The sequence below is a fragment of the Typopeltis vanoorti genome, chromosome 2, assembly GCF_054136105.1.
Source record: "Typopeltis vanoorti isolate ZY-2024b chromosome 2, IOZ_Tvanoo_1.0, whole genome shotgun sequence".
NCBI lineage: Eukaryota > Metazoa > Arthropoda > Arachnida > Uropygi > Thelyphonidae > Typopeltis > Typopeltis vanoorti.
In genome coordinates, this window is record NC_143550.1 from 156,361,527 (window position 1) to 156,378,272 (window position 16,746).

A 16,746-nucleotide genomic window follows, 5' to 3' on the forward strand; every position below is an offset into this window, starting at 1 on the left:
GAAAATTTTTCAATACACTTCAAACAGAGGATTAGGACCCTTGGAAGCTGTGTAAGAGTGTGAGGACTAGATTTTTTTGTTTGGAGAGTGGTGAATGAATTGCTAGAATCAGTTTTGAGTGTCCTGACAATTAATGAGTTTAAGGAGAGTTATGTGAGGTACTGTGTGCATAAAGGTTAGTGTGGATTTCCCACAGTCTTCTGACTTCACAGAGATACCGGTATAATAATAATAAAATGGGTTTGATCTGTTCTTCAAAATAAAATAAATGCTCTGTATGTTGCACATAACAGAGAAATATAATTATCATTTCCAGATATTGTTTGTCATTCTTTTTATATATCAGGTAGATCAGATTCTTGCTCCTCACTTTTATCATTCAATTACTGGTGCAAATTCTGATGAACAGTGAATGTATTTTAACTTTTTTATACAATCAAATAAGAGTATTTTCTAAAGATATAATTACTTGTTGTACATTAATATACATTAACACAGCAAAAAAAAAGAATTACAGGTTAAATGAAACAAAGGGTAAAGAAAGTTGAATAATACCAAATACTGATTATAATATAAGGATATTTCTTTATAAAGAAACATCCTTAATTAGAACAGTTTTCTACAGAACCATGCTGTCAGTATGTACATTACTATGAGCTGTGAGAAATAATTAACATAAACTTGCCTTTTCTTTGATCACTGTTTCAACAATTTCATGTGCTTCTGAGTAACTATCTGTATCATCAAATTCTGGTTCTTCAATTAAAGGTACTTCTGACTGAAATGAAGTTGATGAAGTATGAGCATTTAAAACTGTAGGTGGCTGAGCAACAGATTCAGTTAAATGTGGAGTACATGTCAACGAATCATCATGTAAATTATTTGATACTGCGACACTATCTCCAGAATTAGAAGAAATATTTTTGCCTTTTTCTTTCCTAAGATCTTGAGGATAATCCATGGAAGATGTTATTCTAACTTTAGCTGGTAAATATTCTTCACAATCAGTAAGACTGGAATCACTAGTAAAGACAGTTGCTGTCCGTCCTCTTCTTTTCTGTCGTGACTTTGAAGGATCAGAATGCAATGGCATGCTTCTTTCTTCGTGTATTCTAGGAATAATGACTTGAGGATTACGGGCAGTAATTTGAGCTGATTCTTGTTCATATGAATCTTTACAATCTTTTGAATTACCCGTTGCTAACCCTTTTACCATTAATGATTCAGCTGTTTTAAAGAGGGCAGACATCTGATCCTGTGAAACATTAACTTCACCACGATACATGAAGTCAACAATGGCTTTAAGGTCTGTATATTTTATATCTTTAAGAATCACTACAGGATGTTTGCATGGATTATCTAAAAAGATGCTCTGAAAGAATGGACTGCATGCTGAGAGCACTAGTTTATGAGCTTTCAATGTTTGACATTCACACACTAATGTTACATCTACAAATGATTCACTTGAAAGTAATTCTTCAAATACTGATAACATATTAGAATTATGGTTACTCCATTTCAGGCAGAACTGATTACTTCCCATTTCTGAAATAATTCTTAATGACTTAAGAACAAAAGATGCAGGGATGGGAGTAGGAATAAAAATCTGAAATGAGAAAAAAAAAATAAAAATATGATGAAAACTAATATTTAGATATGTAATTAAACTTGTATAATTAAAAAAACATCTCATAAGAAAAAATATTAATGCACTGATGTGACCTCACAAGTTGAATATTTTAAAGAAATTCTTCCATTCTGGTAAAAGGTTTTTTTGCTAGTTTTGTGGCAGAGAAATACACCTTCGCTTCACTATTGTTCATTTACAGCAGATCACATAGAAACTACCCTAAGTTTTCTCTTTCTCACTAACCCTTAGTTAACTCATGGAACTAGTGCAGTTCAGATCATATACACTGTTACAACATTCAGTGAGTATGATCAATATTTAAAAATGTTCCCGTGCTTCATGGAATAACTATCACATCACAGCCATGACTTTGTCTGCATCCACAAACTTAGATGGAAGATAGAAGACGATCTAAAGATAGAAGTTATTTTTTAGGGAAGAGGAGGATTTAAGAGTTTACTGAGTTTTTGTCACATTTTATGGCTATTGTTTCCAACATTCTAAGCATTGTTTCATTGTCTGGTATTTCTAATATTATGGCCTTGTCAATCTGCAGGGTATGTGTTTGTTCAAGAACGTGGACTGGAATTTCAGTTTTTCCTGTACTTTGCTTTTTATCCTGTTTTTCTTTTTGCTGTTGCATTTTTTATTATATAAATGTTCTGGAATGTTCTTGTAGTCTTGTCCATAAAGATTTGATAGTAGAACCTTGTAGGTGACATCAGAGTCTTTCTGGCAGGGATTAACAAAATTTTGCAAAAAAAAAAAAAACAGGATACAAAAGTACAGGAAAAACTGAAATAGCAGTTAGCAGTTCATGCACTTGAACAAAAACATACCCAGACTATTAGACATACAAGACAATGCTTAGAATATTGGAAACGATAGCCATAAAATGTGATGAAAACTCAATAAACGTCCACCGGTCCTATATAATCTCCGAGTTGAAAGCTCCATAACCTAAAAATTAGGTCATGACTCCGACCAATAGGAGACAACACAAGTACACCTAACCGACATGACATAGCATCCACTTTCCCCATAAGTTTCAAAGACGACTCCTGTCGAAATGGCTCACACCCCTGACTTTTTCCCTTAAATCCCTCCTCTTTCCCAAAAAATAACTTCTATCTTCATATACCCCCCCAACTGCTCTCTACCCACCCTTAATAATAATATTATACATATAAAAATAATGGGTTTTTTTCAAATAATTCCCCACATTACTTTACTCCCACTTTCCCCCCAAAAAAACCCCCTTCCTTTAACAGCAGATGAAGGCACATCGCTAGGACAAGGAGACAGATTTTCCTCAAAATTTTCCTCCTATTTATTCTTCATATAGTCATCCCTCAACTTATGTCTGTTCGAGTTACGTCCTTTCGAGGATATGTCCGTGATCCCATAATGGAATAAATAACATTTTCGACTATACTTTTGAACAAGATGAAAGCGAGTATAAAGTAAAAAGCTTTTTATTTAGCAACAATGCATTCAGTGGCAACCTCCCTCAGCAGTCAGCACTTGGATTCAACAGATCCTCTGTTGATTTTGTGTTTGAAAAATATATTATTTGTGCAACATGGCCCTACACACTCAATTAAATAACCTAGTGAAGAATCACAGAAAAAGAGGCGAGCAATTCATCTTGAAACAAAGTTGCAAGTTTAACGATAGTGATGAAGCTACGACAAGGTCCTATCAGTGATTGGAAAAGCTACTTACATCATGTATAGAGGACCTGAACCAAAAGAACTAAGAGATATGCAAAAGTGCATATCTCTTAGCACTATGACCATAACCACTGAGGCACTTAGTCTCTTCAACATGTTGGAGAAGCAAGCAGGACCTGATTACAACTACGAATTCAATGCTTCTTCCAGTTGGTTCATGAGATTCAAGCAACGTTTTGCACTGCATAATGTGAAAATATATGGTGAATTCTGATGAGAAGCTCCAAACTCTGCAAGTTCTGATGAGAAGGCTGCCAAAGAGTTTGTGAAGAAATAATTACAGAGAAAAATTATTTGCCACAGCAAATATTTAATATGGATGAGACCACCTTGTTTTGGAAAAAAATGTCCGAGCAGACATTCATCCACAAAAAGCTAAAATCTATGCCTGGTTTCAAAGCTCTTAAAGACCATGTTACAATTCTGTTAGAGTTAATGTGGTGTTGGATATAAACTGAAACCATTTGTGATATGGCACAGTGAGAATCCACAAGCCTTCAAAAACATTAAGAACCATACTCTTCCAGTTCATTACTGGAGATATAGGTCGTGGATGACTCAAAAATTGTTTGCAAATGCCTTAATCAACTGTTATGCGAGTGAAATGGAAAGCTATTGTGTGAAAGAACATGTAGAATTTAAAATTTTATTAATTCTAGATAATGCTCCAGGTCATCCGTCTTATATCGGTGATCTTCATCAAGTTCAAGGTCATGTTTCTCCCTCCAAACACTACTTCATTGATCCAACCGATGAATCAGGGAGTTCTAGTAGTGTTTAAGGTTTATTATCTACGGAAAACTTTTTCACGAGCCATTTCTGCTAATGAAGGAAATGACCAAGACGCTCATGCAATTCTGGAAGGCATTCAATATTTATCATGCTATTAAAAATATTGCTATAGTTTGGGACAAAGTGATCTCTCAATGTATGAGTGGCATATGGAAAAAGACATTAAAAAGATTTGTGCACGATTTTGGAAGTTTTGAAAAAAAATTAAGACCTTTGTGAATTGAGTGAAGAAATAGTGTGCCTAGCAAACAATCTGAATCTCGAAGTGAATGATGACGACAATAGGAAGTGACCCTGAGAGTTGACCGATGAAGAATCGGTCGAATTGGAAGAACAAAGCGTTGCAGAAGAGGAAGAATGAGAAAAGGAAGAAGAAAAAGAGAAACAAGGAGAGGTAGTTAAACGATTCACAGTGAAGCATGTAGAAATGTTCTCTGCAGTTAACGATGCTCTCAAAATGGTTGAAGACATGGATCCCAATGTTGAACGCTACTTATTAGTAGAAAGGAAAGTACATGATGCATTTGCTTGCTATAAACAAATTTATGATGAAAAGAAGAGGAATAAGCAAAGCACATCGAACATTTTCATCGAAAAAACAAAGGGCACACCAGAAGAGCCACAGCCTGGTCCTTCACATAGGGAAGGTAATGAAGATGTGATTGTGGAGGAAAATTTGGGTGATTATTCTCCTGTTTTATAGTGGCACAGTACAGTTTTATAATAAGGTTTAAAAATTAAAATGACAGTATACTTATTACTGTGAAGTCCCTAACCCCTATAACTCTGTTGATTTAATGTATCGACTTACAGCCTGCCTTATGGAACGGAACCATGACATAAGTCGAGGGATGACTATATTAGTTTTATAACACTTCAGTAATGCCCTAAGTTTTTGGATAAAGAGCCAATGACATTGTAAAAAAAGGGGCACTCCTAAACGAAAGTAGGCTACATTAGCCTACTTTCGTTTAGGAGTGAAAATAATAGTACATTACTAGTATGGAAAGAATAAGGATTTGTTATTTCTTTTAAATTTTATTATTATTTTTTTGGGAAGGGGGTTTGGTGGCACTGGGTAATGAAATTCATCTCTCACCCTAAAGATAATAACACACATCCACACCCAGAGGATTCATACCTACAGCCTGTCACAGTTGGGGAGAATGAGTACAGTAACCACTCGGCCAACCAAGCTAGCAATATATTTAAAATATTTTAAAAAAACTTAAAACAAAGAATAATAAAAGGTTCCATTAGTTTCATTTGACCCAGAAACCAAACACTAGTCAACCACGAAAATCACTTATCCAGCCAAAATAAGTCAAAAGTTAAATCAAAGATAACTGATTTAACTTTTGACAATTCTTGAAAATTCTTTGTGAATGATTCTATAGAGCAGCGATTTTCAACTGGTGTGCCACGAGATTTCTTTCAATTAATTTGTGAAAACAAAACAAATTAATTGAAAGAAATAATGTCGTAATTTGTGCATTTATTTATTAGTGTCTGGTCTTCCATCCACACCTGAAGCTCGCTTATTTATATTTTATGAAACTTAAGGTTGGTGAATCGATTTAAAATTGTGTATTAATTAGCTTTAATCTTTTGATAAGTGTGTTTCACAAATAACTTCATTTAATTCTCTTATTTTTAAGGTAACTGATCAGAGTTCTTTTATTGTTTTTTTTTTTTTCATTCAGATAATTTTATTCAATAGTATTCCTTTAACATGGATAAATTTGTAATAAAAAAATTAAAATTTAAAAACAATGAAGGAGGTGAAGCTAATACATCAAAAGAAAAAAGAAAAAAAAAAGAAGTGAAGCTAGTTTTGCTCAGCACATCAGCAACTGATACCATATCTAGTACTTTTCTTCTAAAACTAAATTAAAAACTAAAGTTCGCCATTATGACAGAAATTATTTGTCGTTTGGCTTTATTTCCAGTCAAGAAGATCCACCACATCCTACATGCGTAGTTTGTGGCGAAAAATTAGCAAACAACATTATGTTTCCAAGTAAATTAAAAAGACATTTACAATCTAAACATTCTCACTTAAGCGAAAAACCAGCCGAATATTTTAAAAGACTTGTACCAGATAAAATTATTCAAGCAAAAAGATGGACTAAATTTGTAGCTGTGTCTGAAAAAGCCCAAGAAGCCAGTTATGCAATTGCAGAAATTGTTGCTAAAAAAAATGAAATCTCACACAATTGCAGAATATGTAATTCTGCCAGCATGCTGCAAAATTGTTAATATCATGTTTGGCGAGGAATATGAAAAGGAGATTTTAAAAATTCATAAAAAATTCGATAAATGGTGTTATCTATGTCAGATAACACCATTTATCGATGTATTCAGGATTTGGCCAAAGATATTGAGTTGCAAGTGGTATCTCACATTAAAGAAGCAGATATGTTTGCTATTCAGTTGGATGAGTCAACTGATGTAACTGGTAAAGCTCAACTTCTAGTCTTCAGTAGATTTATTTATAAGGAAGATATTATAGAACAGTTTTTATTTTGTCGACCACTCCCAGAACGAAGGGCCAAGATATTTTTGATGTTGTTGATAATTACTTTAACTGCCATAACTTGTCTTGGAATTCTTGCATCAGTGTTTGCATGGATGGTGTCCACTCGATGTCAGGAAATGTAAAAGGATTTGTTACACTGGCTCAAAATAAGAATCCTAGAATTATTTTTACACATTGTTTCCTCTACAGAGAAGTACTAGTGTCAAAATCATTGGTACCTGAGCTTAAAAAAGTACTAGACGAGACTATCAAAATTGTCAATTATATAAAAGCCAGGCCTTTACAAACGCGATTGTTTGCAACACTATGCTCCTCAATGGAAGCTTCTTACATGCAGTTGTCAATACATACAGAAGTGAGATGGTTATCTCGTGGATGAGTTTTATCAAGTTTTTATGAACTAAAAGAGGAAATTCTAATTTTTTTGACAACTCAACAATCTGAGTTATCAGATTTTCTTAGCGACGAACTTTGGTGCAGTAAGGTTGCATTTCTTGCTGATTTATTTCAATCTTTAAATACACTTAATAAAAGTATGCAGGGAGACTGTGAAAACAATCTTACTTCCACTGACAAAATTAACACATTCAAGGAAAAATGAATGATTTGGGATGAAAGAATCAGAAAAGAAAATGCAGTAAATATGTTTGAACTAATGAAAAAGTGCAAATTATATGAAAATCTAATAGATCTAATTTTACAAACCTTAAGATTACTAAATACAAATATTGAAAAATATTTTCCCTCACTTGACATATCATCCTTCGATTGGATACGAGATCCGTTTGTGCGTGTGTAAATTGGGAAATTTATAGATTACAGAAGTGGACGAATTAACAGATATAAGAAATGACAGAGGTTTAAAACTAAAACATCCAACAATAGATACTGCTTTGTTTTGGTTATCTCTAAGAAGTGAATTTCCCAATATTACCAAAAAAGCAATAGAAGTACTTTTCTTCCATTTCTCCATCATATTTGTGGGAATCAAGCTTTTCCGCAATGAATATTATTAAGAACAAAAATAGATCGCGGCTGGAAGCCTTGGAAGATGATTTAAGAGTATGCCTATCTAAATTTCGACCTCGCACAAAAGACATTCTGAAACAACATCAAACTCAGATATCTCATTAAAATTAATTGCAAGTATGTATATTATTTAATACATTTAATATTCATTTGAAAAAATCAATAAAAAATTTTTTAAATAATTTAGAGTATTGTTTTTCTTACTCAAAATGTCAAAAATATAGTTTACATTTTTTGGAGCAAAAAGGATAAGTAATTACTATTATTAATATCTTGTGTGTGTAAATCAATCAAAATTATGCCTTTTTTTGCCAAATCGTCAAAAAAATAAAAAGAATATAATTTTATTGTGTTGCAGAATTTTAATAATTAGTCTAGGTGTACCATATTATGAAAAAGGTTGAAAATCACTGCTATAGAGGAATCACTGAGGAAAAATTTTTATACCTAGAATGACCATAAATCAACAATTTTATATGATGTTCTTGAACATTTTCAAAAATGCACTTTTCAGAATGTGAACAGAAAAAGCAAGCAACTAGACTCTGTACCATGGTAACACTCCACTGGAACAGAACTTTGTGTATAGGAAATTTTAGGATTCAAAAAAATTCCACAGTGCTGAGCATGCTGATTTATACCTAGGTCTCATTCTTCTCTTTCCTACAGTGAAAAAAATAAATAAATAAATAAAAGGAAAGGAAAGGAAAGCATAAGATAATCATGGATCTACATTAAGTTACTGAGAAAGCTGCATGCCTGAGAAAAACAATGAACTTAAATGAACTGTTCATATATCACAATTCAGTAGGAAGGCAGTGCCATTTGCCTCAGTAGAGAAAAATGCCACTGCCTACTGAGTCAAGTTCCCTTAATGGATTCTTTGGAGATGCTTGTGTGTTCTAATTCAGGCAGAATAACAACTGATTTAACCAACCAACTGGCCATGATGGAAGCAATACATCAACTATCTTAAACTTCATATCCATAATAATCAATCGTATCTCACATCTCAATAGTATTTTAATTTTAATATTGCACTTTTGCATTCATATTTTGCATGATGGAAAAATCTGTTATGACAGGATAGATGGTTAAAACTATTGGTCAAACAAACCACACTACAGCTGCAAACTTGCAATAATACACACAAGCAGTTACATCAGATTCATTTAAAATGAATACGTATTAGCCAACTAGAGGAGGAGCACATGAGACATTGCATTATGAATTGAAAATCAAACCACTGTTTGGCATTGTGGATGATTCATGTGCTCCTCCATTTTACATGAATCTGATGAAAGTAAAAGTGGGGTTCAAAGATTCACTGGAAGAGGCCCACATTAATCATTATTCACAGAATGCCTATCATATCCTCTTTAAACACTCATTCACTGATAAAGTACTCAATCACTTCTGACAAACAACTCCATTCATTCACAACTCTAAAAGCAAAAATCAATTTCCTCACACAACTTCCAAGAGTGATCCTTAGTTCTCTCCTGCCCTATCATTAGTGTCTGAATTTTGCATCTGAATGGGTCATCATCAAATTCCTGCCATGTACCCTCAAGAGGGTGTACAGGATATGATAGTACTACATGAAAAATTTACATCATTACTAACTTCCTATCTACAATTTTCCTCCAAATCAGTCTGTTACTTGTCAAGACTCCAACATTATCAGATCTTATATTTCTATCGTCTAAGGCACATTTTACCATATCAATCCACCTATATCTTGGTCTTCCTCTGGGTCGTTTTCCTGCCAACCTGGCAGAGAACACTTGTTTTGCTAATCTTTCCTTGCCCATTCGGTTTAAGTGACCATACCACATGAGATTAGCTCTGCTAATGCATTCCTGGATGCTGACAATATCAAGTTCTTTCCTAATATCCTCGCTATTAATATGATATTGCCATCAATGCCATCTGTTCACACCTCTAATCTTTCTCAGGACTCTCATATCTGCGGTCTTTAGTCTTTGGTCAAGTGTTTTACTTCTGACCCTGCTCTCAGATCCATATGTTAAAACTGGTTTGAACATCGTCTTGTACACAGCTAATTTAGTGTTCCGACTAATTTCTCTCTTATTCCATATGAATTTATTCAATTGACTTCTTATCATACCAGCTTTGTTGAAAATACAAAATCTAAATGGGTTTGATGTTCAAAGTCTGGAAAAAGTGCTCTGAATAAAGTGAAAGTGGATGTGCAAAATCAGGGAAACTGGAACTTTTCAGGAGAAGCTGTTGAGCAAGTACACAGATACGATACCACTGCAGCAGCTGAATGTGAGAATCCATGTGTTAAGCATTAAATACCATTTTAAGTAATTTTCTAGTGCTGTTTCACTCCATTAAACTTTTATCATGAGTGTAAGAATGTGCATAAAATGTCTAGTTAGTACTTATTCGTCTTTATTCTTTTCAGCCATTTTCTGTCCACTGCTGGACAAAGGCCTCCTCCAGTTCTTTCCTCCTTTCTCTGTTCTTGGCAATGGTTGACCAACTTTCCCCAATAAACTCTGACAGTTCCAGCAACAAACCAGAATGGGATAGTTAGTATAAAGTGTAAGGATAGCAGTGAGTCTTGATGTACACTAATGCCAGTAGCATCTGGAACACAGAGGAGGAGGAGTTTTTGGCATTGGTTAGTATCCTGGCCAAAGGCTACTGTCATTAGTGGGATAGAATGTGAAAGGTATAGTGTGTTCAGGGAGGATAGAGAGAAAGGGAAGGAGTTTTATTGATGATAGCCAATGAACTGCAACCAAAAAGAGTAGGAGTCCAACTGCAGGCCAGTGAAAACAGCACATTTTTATATGTGAAATTACAAGGCTGGTGAGCATGACAAGCTTAGGAGATCTTAGATCAGTGCTATGGAATGTGAAACTGCAAGGGCATGGGAATGGAGTGTTTGAGGGAAGCAACAGCAGACTGCATACCTAGAGTCAGGAGAATATCATACATGGATGAATAGCATCATTAAGTCTGAAGCTACAAAAAGATAAATTTGTGGAGGGAATTTAAGGAGAAACGTGATCAGCAAGCACATGAGCAGTACAAAGCAGAGGCCAGAAGGTTAACCAGTGTGGTAAGAAAGGCAAAAGCAGAATATGAAAGGAAATTAGCAGTACAGGCCAAAGTTAATCCCAAAGATAGATGTTAATTTCCACTTGGTTATACTACAAATTGTCGGCCTAATTGGCCGAGTGATTAGCGTATCCACTCTCCAGCCAAGAGGCTGCAGGTTCGAATCCCGCTTAGGCATGGATGTTTGTGATTGTCTTCCACCTTCATACATTCATTCATCCAAGTATATATACACTCTCCCAAGATGAACTGGGTCACCATGGGAGAAGTAGACCCAACCCTCTCACAATGGGGCTGATCATCAGCCCCATTGTGGGAGGCAGGCTGATCATCATCATACTATAAATTAAAGATGCCAAGAAATTATATTCTTGGTTTCATCCTTTATCCAAGTTTAAACAAACAAAGTTTGATCATGAAGAGACAGATGTTGAAAATTTTTTTCACTTGGTTATACTATAAATCTTTGATTTATAGTATAGCCAAGTGAAAATTGAATAATATAACCACGTAAATACAAGAAAGATATTTAATTAGCCAAATATTTCGGTCTGAAAATTGCAGACCATCTTCAGTGGCAGTACAAGACACAGTTTTAAAAAATACAAGGTGGAATACTAACAATAGATCATTTAAAAATAGAACAAGCCGTGTGATGTTATATCACTAAGTATGAAAGGGAATATTAAGCAAAGACATGATTGAAATAAATATATTAATTAATAATATTAAATAACATAAAATTAATGTGAATTTGTGAAGAACAAGCTGGATTCAGGCCAAATAGAGGCTGTCAGGATCAGATCTTCACTTTACGACAAATAGTCGAGAAAGCATGGGAATATAACAAAGATCTGTATTTAAGTTTTGTCGATTTGGAAAAGGCATATGACAAAGTGCCAAGAGAGAAGCTATTCAATACGCTGCAGTTATATGGTGTCAATGGGACATTATATCAAGCAATACTTAGTCTTTATTTGAGTTGTAAGTCAGCAGTTAGAATTGAAGGAAGTACAGGAAGATGGTTTAATGTTAAATCTGGTGTGAGACAAGGATGTACATTATCCCCTCAGTTATTCATTATCTATATGGATCACATTATGAAGGAAAGTGATATTAAACCTGATATCAAAATTGGAGATGTTAATGTCAGCTCTTTGCTTTATGCGGATGATGTTATACTTCTAAATAAATCCGCTAAGATTCTCTGACTAAATTGAATAGCTGTTGTAATAGATGTGGTATGAAGGTCAGCAATAAAAAGACAAAGACAATGAAAATAGGCAGAATCATTGAAAATGTCAACTGTGTTGTGAATGGAGAACCTGTGGAACAAGTACAACATTTCAGTTACTTAGGCACGGTTTTTACTGAAGATGGTAAATTAAATACAGAAATAGACAACAGAATCAGCAAAGCTGGTATGGTGGGAAGTCAATTGAATAAATTCATATGGAATAAGAGAGAAATTAGTCGAACACTGTATACAAGACAGTGTATACAAGTTTGAACACTGTATACAAGACAGTGTTCAAACCAGTTTTAACTTATGGATCTGAGAGCTGGGTCAGAAGTAAAACACTTGACCAAAGACTAGAGACTGCAGATATGAGAGTCCTGAGAAAGATTAGAGGCATGAACAGATGGCATCAATGGCAATATCATATTAAAAATGAGGATATTAGGAAAGAACTTGACATTGTCAGCATCCAGGAATGCGTTAGCAGAGCTAATCTCAGGTGGTATGGTCACTTAAATAGAATGGGGGAGGAAAGATTAGCAAAACAAGGTGTTCTCTGCCAGGTTGGCAGGAAAACGACCCAGAGGAAGACCAAGATATAGGTGGATTGATACGGTACAAAGTGCCTTAGACGATAGAAATATAAGATCTGATAATGTTGGAGTCTTGACAAGTAACAGACTGATTTGGAGGAAAATTGTAGATAGGAAGTTAGTAATGATGTAAATTTTTCATGCAGCACTGTCATATCCTGCACACCCCTTGAGGGTACATGGCAGGAATTTGATGATGATGATGAAAATTAATATGAATTAATGAGTTATCCTGATTAGACTTTCCCAGATTTTTGATACAGATATACAGTCATTCCGATTCAGGTTAGGACGATGGAGTAATGCCTCTACGCTTTCTTTGAATAAACGTTCAAATTTATAGTGGGATCTATGTACGAAGCGAGTTTTTGACCAAAGGATGTTGTGGTTAGTTTCAATCCCGTGCTGAGCCAATCCAGATTTTTCAGGTTTGTTGTGATGAATGGAAGATTGATGTTCTTGGATTCTTTTTTCAAGAGAGCATCCAGTTTGTCCAAAATAGGAGAGATCAGAGTTGCAGGGAATTTGATCTTTATGTCACAAGTATCCTTAAAATATCAAGTGAATATTGTGTGGCAAGGACCACACAACAGTGGTTGGAGGTGAATGTGCCCAACCACATATCACCATCTGATTGGCCATCTGAATCTGCTGGACTTCAAATTGTGGCTGGAGCTGGAGGGAGTAGCCTGAAAGAAACGACACCCCAGCATTGCTAACCTGAAGGTGGATTTGGAGCGAGCAGTAGCAGTGTTTTCACTGGATGTTGTGTGTGTGTGCCACCATCGATGTGTAGCCTCATAGACTTCTGGCATGCGTGAAAGCAAAATGGGAACATTTTTTCAAATACTGTGTTATATGCACATTATACATGTGGTTTGTATGTGCTGAAAGCTGTAAATGATTTCGTGATAGATTAAAGGTTTATGGGCTGTTCAAGTTGTAACAGCATTTAAAGGCTAGACTAGGTAAAGTTATTTCTTCTATGGTTGATAAGATTTTAAAAAAAATTGTGAAAGTTCCATATAGAACTGCAAAGAAGAGGATGATATTTATGGAGACCAACATGGATTTGTTAAAGAACATCTTCATTTCAATATTCTTGTCCCACAACATGAGGAATGCCACAATACAAACTGATTTATACACTAATTTACAAACATGAAAAGCCCTTAAATGCTGTTACAAAAAAATAGGAGGGAAGACTTACAAGAAATAAGATAGGACTGTGAAATTCAGTATATTATCTCACCCCATTTGAGAATTATGAGAAGATTAGTGCTTAAGGATTAAACAAGAATATAATTTCTTGGCAAGCATAATTTACTTTATAAATAAGTGAGAAAAACTTTCTACATCTATCTCTGATCCAGTCAATTAATAGAGCACATAATGTGTGATCCTCTCTCTCTCAAGCTTACAACAAGAACTCACTATCCAAACTTTAATGGAACCGAATGGTTACAACCCTTATCAAATCCAGCAGATAACTGACTCCTGTGTTCCAAAACCTAAGGATTCTTCAACAGACCGTAGGATTCTAATCACTTATATATTTGTTATCTCTGAAACTATTGGCAAAATTTTGAAGAAGTATCAGTTTACTCTCACATATTTTCCTATCAACAAAATTTCACATCTACAAAGGGCAAACTGTTGCTTCTATCTTTAGCTGGTGTTTACCAAATTCCTTGTGAATATAATTTGACATACTTTGGACAGACTTTTCCACAGAGTTCTATGGAAAAAAGAATAAATTAACATTAGTACTACAATGAATATGTGAAAACTCAAAAGTCTGATCTGGCAGAGTATCTAGTGGGATGAAGATCATCTTCTCCATAGAAGCAGTTTTAAATATGAATGCCTTTCAAAGAACGTTGTGAAGTCCTTTTACAGTGGCCTAACCCTGAATAGGAACAAATGGTTGTCTCTCTGCCGAAAGTTTGGGGAAGTCTCATTTTATGTAAATATCAGAAATAGTTTTAATACCATCTATTTATTAATTTCAAGCTCACAACAACCGTGTTTAATTGGTAAAGTGATTGTTGTATGTACCTTGTATTCCTGTTCTTTGATTTACTTGTTTTTTCTTACATATTGATGACATACTGTTATTTTTAATATGAAATATCTGTAGTTTGTAGTTGGTGGATTGAGTGGTAGAGACAGAGAGTTGTAGAGTAGGTGACTTCCCTCGATGAGTCTTTGGACTCCCTGGAGGTGTTACGTAATAATAACATTATTATATTATTATTTATTACTGTGTCATCATGTAATTTTACTGTTTATAGTTATGCCACAGGTATCTTTAAAGATATCTTTAAAGATAATATAATAAAGGTCATATATTACTAATGTTTTTCTTTGCAGCAAAGAAATTAAAAGTTCTCTAAGTTTATTTCTAACTATACTTTGCATTGTTTACATTATGCAAATTCTAGTAATAAAAACATGAAAATAAAATTGAAAAACATCATTATTCTTGCTGATGAACAGTGAAACTAATAAGTTATACTGCATTTTGTATATTCTTCTATTACAATGGCTGATAACTTCATCATTCATGAAGATTTAACAGGTAACGTCTTCATTTATATCAAATTTCTGTAAATGTGCAATGTGCCATTGAAACTAATGGCACATTAGTTCATTGTGAAACCATAACACTCCAAATGTACAGAAAACAACAAATCTGGAAATGTACTAGTGGTTGGTTCATGTTGGCTGCGGCATTTATGGTACTAATTTTTCCATATTTTTGTCTGTGTTGAGATGGCGATTTGTTCGTTTCACCGACTAAATGGTCAGGTTAGCTCTCTGAGGGCAATTTCTCAGAGAGTTAACCAACCACAAACAAAAAACAACACAAATGCAGCAGCTAACAAGAACCAAACACCTGTGGCTCTCAGAGACTAGGGTAAATCCACTCACCTCCTGTGCATATATTGCCAGAAATGACATCATAGGGATGCCACCATACCATTCCTCCACCTGAAACACCCCACCCATTTCCACCTGCTCACAACACATCCTCCTCAGCTCAAAAACAGCAAAAAATACACCTACCCTGCGAGCACATTGCCAGAAGTGATGCTACAGGTGTGATCAACACAATGTGTCCACACCTACCATTTTCACCTAAAAATACCTACCCATATTGCCAGAAGTGACATCAAAAGGATGCTGTCACACCATTCCTCCACCTGAAACCCCCCTCCCATTTCCACCTCATGAACAGTGAAAATGTTCATCAGGTGGAAATGGGGGGGAGGGCAGCCATGTTCAAAAAGTAGCAGCCATGGTGGAAACTTCCCACCATGGCTGCTACCTCCCAAAACATACCTCCTCAGCTCAAAAACAGCCAAAAAATACATCTGTCCTGCAGGCACATTGCCAGAAATGACGTCACAGGTGTGATCAACACAATGTGCCTACACCCACCATTTTCATCTGAAAATACCCACCCACCCACTCACTCTGGTCTTCACTTCCAACAACACATCCACCCAACTTCAAAACACTACTATACACACTTTCCCTCACAAATTGCCAACACACATGCCCTCCTGATGATGATGCCACAGGAATCATAAAAAATAAACCCTAACACAACACAAACAAACATAATCTTAACAAACCATTCATTGCAAACAAGAGCTCAATAAAAATATTACGACAAAGTAACTTCAAAAACCCCAAAGAAAAGCAGGAAAAATATAACCTGCTAAAAGAAAACAAAAATCTGCACAGAGGTGGACAAGACAGGATATTTAGTGAGGTGCTGCTACAAGCCAAGGGTCACAGAGGGGTGAAGAGCGTTTAGACAGTTGAGCTTGGCAAGTGCAAGAAGAATGATTGTTATGGGAGATTTTAACTATGGCAGCATAAATTGGGAAGAGAAAAATGCACATAGTAATAAGGAAATGGAATATCTAGAATTCTTGAGGGTCAAATGTCTTAAGCAACATGTAACAGAAGGAACACGAGTTTCAAGAGTTTTGGATTTGGTCATAGCATCAGAAGAGCTAATTATAACTGAGATGGCCATCTCTTCCTCCAGTTGGAGAGAGTGAACATGTGGTTTTGACTTG

General features: G+C 35.1%; 1 protein-coding gene across 1 annotated transcript in view; it reads right to left on the reverse strand.

Moving 5' to 3' along the window:
- LOC150109555 (uncharacterized) overlaps positions 1 to 8,290 on the reverse strand; it is a 167,199-nt gene extending 158,909 nt beyond the window's left edge. Inside the window, exons 1-2 of the mRNA XM_090402650.1 lie at positions 8,171 to 8,290; positions 686 to 1,606 (exon numbers count right to left, since the gene is read on the reverse strand). Coding sequence (XP_090258776.1) covers positions 686 to 1,543 — 858 coding nt within the window. The 5' untranslated portion in view covers positions 1,544 to 1,606; positions 8,171 to 8,290. The remainder of the gene's footprint in view (positions 1 to 685; positions 1,607 to 8,170) is intronic.
- Positions 8,291 to 16,746: the final 8,456 nt, after the last annotated feature.